General features: G+C 43.0%; 1 protein-coding gene across 1 annotated transcript in view; it reads left to right on the plus strand.

Moving 5' to 3' along the window:
• Positions 1-5,674, plus strand: part of DDX1 (DEAD-box helicase 1) — a 135,807-nt gene extending 130,133 nt beyond the window's left edge. Inside the window, exons 23-26 of the mRNA XM_075341125.1 lie at positions 458-500; positions 3,655-3,750; positions 4,876-4,996; positions 5,195-5,674. Coding sequence (XP_075197240.1) covers positions 458-500; positions 3,655-3,750; positions 4,876-4,996; positions 5,195-5,325 — 391 coding nt within the window. The 3' untranslated portion in view covers positions 5,326-5,674. The remainder of the gene's footprint in view (positions 1-457; positions 501-3,654; positions 3,751-4,875; positions 4,997-5,194) is intronic.
• Positions 5,675-6,000: the final 326 nt, after the last annotated feature.

The following is a 6,000-nucleotide window of genomic DNA, read 5'->3' on the forward strand; positions in this document are numbered from 1 at the left end:
TCCTAAACCTTTTAGTGCGGCACTGTGCACTAACCACTGCTGCAGCAACAAAGCGCCAGCAGGGAAGGTGACCTGGTGCCTCACAGCACCCATGCTGCAAGGCAAAGCCCCCAAAGCTCCAGACCTCACCGCCCCCTTAGCATGTTAGTATGCCCCTATAAGCGTGCTGACATGCTAATGAAAGGTCTGCGTCAGAGGATATTCGCATTCACCTCTGCGCTGCCATCGCATCCGAGTCCTGGATTTCGGCTCAGTGCGCATGATCCCGGATTTATGTAGGCTGAGCCTGCTAGGCAAGGATTAGCAATATGCAGCCATATCTGCTCAGGGTTCTGAGTACATATTGCACCTGAAAGGTTCCCTTTAAATGCTGCTGCAGGTAACTTTTTACATGATCTATTCCTATATACTGTAGATATCATGACTTTGTGTACATAAAGTTTGTTTACTTTTTCAGAATGGGCTTAGCAATTTCTCTGGTTGCAACAGATAAAGAAAAGGTAAGGACAAGAAATAAAAAAATAATTGTAAAGCATTTTATTGTTTGGATGCTTAGGTGAAGTGTTAACCAGGAAGGGTAGGACAGGTTCATGGAGAAGGAAAGCAGTTTGTTTTCTTTGCTACTCACCTTCCTCTGAATAAAAAAAAAAAAAAATAAGAAAACAAACATACATATATATATATATATATATATATATATAATATATATTTTATTATTATTATTGCACCATTTATTCCATGGCGCTTTACAAGTGAAAGAGGGTATACGTACAACAATCATTAACAGTACAAAACAGATTGGTATAGGAGGAGAGAGGACCCTGCCCGCGAGGGCTCACAGTCTACAGGGAATGGGTGATTATTTATATATATATATATATTATATATATATATAATCTCAAAAACATTAGTGCGTGCCCTCATAATCTCCCGCTTCAACTACTGCAACCTCCTGCTCTCTGGCCTCCCTTCCAACACTCTTGCACCCCTCCAATCTATCCTAAACTCTGCGGCCCGCTTAATCCACCTCTCCCTTCGCTATTCTCCAGCCTCGCCACTCTGCCAATCCCTTCACTGGCTTCCCATCGCCCAATGACTGCAGTTCAAAACATTAACCATGACATACAAAGCCATCCACAACCTGTCTTCCGGTACCTACCTGCACGCAACCTCAGATCCTCACAAGATCTCCTTCTCTACTCCCCTCAATCTCCTCTTCCCACAATCACGTACAAGATTTCCCCCATGCCTCCCCAATACTCTGGAACGCTCTACCTCAGCACATCAGACACTCCCCTACCGTGGAAAGCTTCGAGAAACCTCAAGACCCACCTCTTCCAACAAGCCTAAAGCCTACAATAGCCCTCAGTCCAGTAGACCAATGCGCAACCAGCTCTGTCCTTACCTATTGTACCATCACCCATTCCCTGTAGACTGTGAGCCCTCGCGGGCAGGGTCCTCTCTCCTCCTATACCAATCTGTTTTGTACTGTTAATGATTGTTGTACGTATACCCTCTCTCACTTGTAAAGCGCCATGGAATAAATGGCGCAATAATAATAAAAAAATATATATATAACAATTAGTACAGACCAAAAGTTTGGACACACCTTCTCATGCAAAGAGTTTTCTTTATTTTCATGACTTTAAAAATTGCAGATTCACATTGAAGGCATAAAAACTATGAATTAAAACATGTGGATTGAAATACTTAAAGTGTGAAACAAAATGTGAAAATATGTCTGATATTCTAGGTCCTTCAAAGTAGCCACCTTTTGCTTTGATTACTACTTTGCACACTCTTGGCAATCTCTTGATGAGCTTCTAGAGGTAGTCACCGGAAATGGTTTTCCAACAGTCTTGAAGGAGTTCCCAGAAATGCTTAGCACTTGTTGGCCCTTTTGCCTTCACTCTGCGGTCCAGCTCACCTCAAACCATCTCGATTGGGTTCAGGTCTGGTGACTGTGGAGGCCAGGTCATCTGGCGTAGCACCCCATCACTCTCCTTCTTAGTCAAATAGCCCTTAAACAGCCTGGAGGTGTGTTTGGGGTCATTGTCCTGTTGAAAAATAAATGATGGTCCAAATAAACGCAAACCGGATGGAATAGCATGCCGCTGCAAGATGCTGTGGTAGCCATGCTGGTTCTGTATGCCTTCAATTTTGAATAAATCCCCAACAGTGTCACCAGCAAAGCACCTCCTCCTCCATGCTTCACGGTGGGAACCAGGCATGTAGAGTCCATCCGTTCACCTTTTCTACAAAGACACTGTGGTTGGATCCAAAGATCTCAAATTTGGACTCATCAGACCAAAGCACAGATTTCCACTGGTCTAATGTCCATTCCTTGTGTTCTTTAGCCCAAACAAGTCTCCTCTGCTTGTTGCCTGTCCTTAGCAGTGGTTTCCTAGCAGCTATTTTACCATGAAGTACCAAATAAGGAAAAAAATGAGTTTTAAACGGCCGCTCATAATGAGAAGTAATAAATAATGCACCTTGTAAAGTTATAAATCCAAAAAGTTTTTTATTGAAAAATCACACAAGGGCACTGTCAAGATTATGGTACAAAGGACAGATAAAAAAATCCAACAGTGGTGGGTGCAGAGAAAATCCCTAGCCATGAACACCTACATAATATTCATCAAGGGGGATATAAAAAACTCCGTTCAAATATGTCAAACTGATGACATAACTTTACATATCCAATACAAATTCATAATCATAAGGTTATGATGGAGTCATCGCTTACCCATATAAAGTGCAAGTGCTGCAGTAGGTGTCCGGTGGGGGAGAAAGAAGCCCCAACACGTTTTGTTTGCTTCTTCGGGGGGCAGTGTATTCTATTTTACCATGAAGGCCTGGTGCACAAAGTCTCCTCTTTATAGTTGTTCTAGAGATAAAGTGTGTCCAAACTTTTGGTCTGTACTGCGTGTATATGTGTGTATGTATATATATTATACACATACAAACATACATACACATAACCCTAATACACATACCGTCCACCTACTTTTGACCACTGTGTGTGTGTGTGTGTGTGTGTGTGTGTGTGTATATGTGTATATATATATATATATATATATATAATATTATAATATAGTACAGACCAAACGTTTGGACACACCTTCTCATTCAGAGAGTTTTCTTTATTTTTATGACTCTAAAAATGCGCGCAGGTGGCTGTGTTGAGTGTCCCAGTTGAAATGATGGCAGCGGGAATCAGCGTGTGCGCAGATGGAGCGCTTGGATGAGAGCTCCATCTGCGCATGTGCTACTCCAGACGCCATTATTTGAATCGAGACTGCGGACTCTGTGCATGTGCGTCATCCATCGCTCAGCACATCTGCGGGACCTGTGCATTGCCATATACTGAAAACACCATGTGGCGCCATAATATGGCAGAAAACACTTTAACTCGCCAATGCATATTTTTTTTTATCCACATTTAAATGGCAAATATTATTCTTTTGGTTTTTTACGATTTTAGATAGTATATGTTTTCTATAAAGATGAGCCAGCCAGAATACAAATAATGATATAGGTCACCTAGATCCACACATTAGATGCCCAAAATTGATACTGCAAAAAACAAAAAGATACAAATGAAAATTGGAGGCATGAACTGAATGAATGTGTGTTTTGTCTGTTTTGTACTAGGTTTGGTATCATGTGTGCAGCAGTCGTGGAAAAGGTTGTTACAACACCAGGCTGAAGGAAGAAGGAGGCTGCACGATCTGGTACAACGAGATGCAGGTGATAAGCTTTTATCAAAAATTCTAGTTGTATTAAAAGGGGTTTGCCCAGGACCTAGCAAGGTCATCAGTGTCTGATCATAAGGGCCTGACACTCATATTGATCAGATCCAGCAGGGGTCGGGTGTATACAGCGTACAGATCCAGAATAACATGCTGTGTACGCCATGTAGTGGCAATTCTTTGGTACTGCGGCTCGGCCCCTATTCACATCAATAGGATCTGCAATACCTGAGAATAACCACTATGTGGTGTATGGAGTTGTGCTGTTCTTGCTCTCTACACTGCTCAGGAGCTGCACATGGCTTATCAGTGGTGGGGCAGAAAGAATGTCAGCCCCCCATTGATTTTGATATTGATGATCTACCCTAAGTCCTGTAAAAAATTTTTAAAGGGGTTGTCCACTACCAGGACCACCCGTTTTGATTCCACATGTTTCCCTCATATAAAATAATAAAGCCTATACTCACCTCCTGTACTGGCTCGCGTTTTCGGGACTCAATTGATGTTATGATGTCACTAGAGCCCAGCATCCAATCAGCACTGGCTTCCGTCTCCCCACCATCGGACAAACAAGTTAATCCACAGGAAGTGAGCGCTGCGGGTTCCACTCACTTCCTGTTGATTGCTCCTCTGTGTGAAGGCGGGGAGACAAAAGCTGGCACTGATTGTACACGGGGTTCGTGCGATATCACAACGTCACGTGAGCCCTGGGATCCCGAGCCTAGACCGTGTTGGAAAGGCACCAGCACGGGAGGTGAGTATAGGCGGAGGGGAGTATAGGCTTTATTATTTTACCTTGGTAAAACATGTGGAATCAGAAGGGGTTGTCCTAGCAGTGGACAATCCCTTTAAGCATCTCCTTCAGCTGTACGGTGAATATGCCTAAGACTTGTGAATGGGAACTGTGTCTCTGCCATGTTCTCTACTACAGAATATTGCTCCATCTGGCTCCCATTACTTCCGTATCTGACATGTCGCACTGCTTCTGGCAATCACAAGTGGGATGTCTATGTAATTGCTGCATTTATTAAACCTCATTACACTGATGTCTGATATTATAAATAATTCTCCCTAACCCCAATATCACTGACCTATATTATGTTACTGTGTGATCTTTTTCCAGCTGCTGTCCGAAATTGAGGAGCACTTGACCTGCACCATATCCCAGGTGGAGCCGGATATGAAGGTGCCCCTGGATGAATTTGATGGGAAAGTGACCTATGGACAAAGGCGGGGAGGTGGTGGTACGTTGAGTAGTCAATTCACACATCCATGTACAGATCATGATTTCCAGGCCGGACTTGGGTCTCCGTATCCCCATTTATGCCTATGAGGCTGTTTGTTCTTGACTAAGACACCACATTATGTTCCCTTTAACCATCACATATTTTCAAAGTAAATTATATGTAAAATACATTTTTTTTCCCTTTCTATTATTGTAGGCGGCCTCTATAAGGGACACGTAGACATCTTGGCACCGACTGTGCAGGAGTTAGCTGCACTAGAGAAGGAGGCCCAGACGTCTTTCTTGCACCTGGGATATCTGCAGAACCAGCTCTTCAGAACCTTCTAAGCATCTGGTATGAGAAGTGGTGAAGTCCGCCATCGTAAGAGACAAAGGAACCCTCGTTGCAGCTGATGTACCCAGTCCTGTACACACAGTGACTTACACTTACCCAATTTAGAGAGAGAATCGTTAAACATATTAGGTTCATTGGATTTTCCTCATTTGTTTTTGGTTAATTCTAGATATTAATTTAAGAGACGTTACGTCCTATTAGCTTTTTGTTTTCATGGTGGCGATGCGGAGTGCATGCAGTGAAAATAATAAAAGCAGCAATGAAAACTTGGTTGCTCTTAAGTGATGTCTGGAAATATGTAATTTTTTTTCCTATTAAAGAGGGTTTCCACCACATTAACAATGAAGCCTCATCATTCCAAGTTGGTGTACTTGAAAACAAAAAATGAAACCTTGTAGTCTCCCTCTCGATAGGCGCCACTCCTATATTCTGCCATCAACATCCGGCAGGAAAGGGGGGGCGTCATGTGTGCGACCGCTGACCTGTCCTTCTCGATGTAATAGGTTCCCTTTAATAGCATTGCTTCCTATCACCAGGTTTTTCCCATATAAAGTACGTCCACCACCTCTATGCCATTATACAGGAGTGTCCACCAATATCCTGTCCACCGCCATTAACTTGAGAACGGCGGCAGCTATAGGCATAGAAGTGGTGTCTAGGTATAGTAA

Source organism: Anomaloglossus baeobatrachus, chromosome 3 (assembly GCF_048569485.1).
Source record: "Anomaloglossus baeobatrachus isolate aAnoBae1 chromosome 3, aAnoBae1.hap1, whole genome shotgun sequence".
Lineage (NCBI taxonomy): Eukaryota > Metazoa > Chordata > Amphibia > Anura > Aromobatidae > Anomaloglossus > Anomaloglossus baeobatrachus.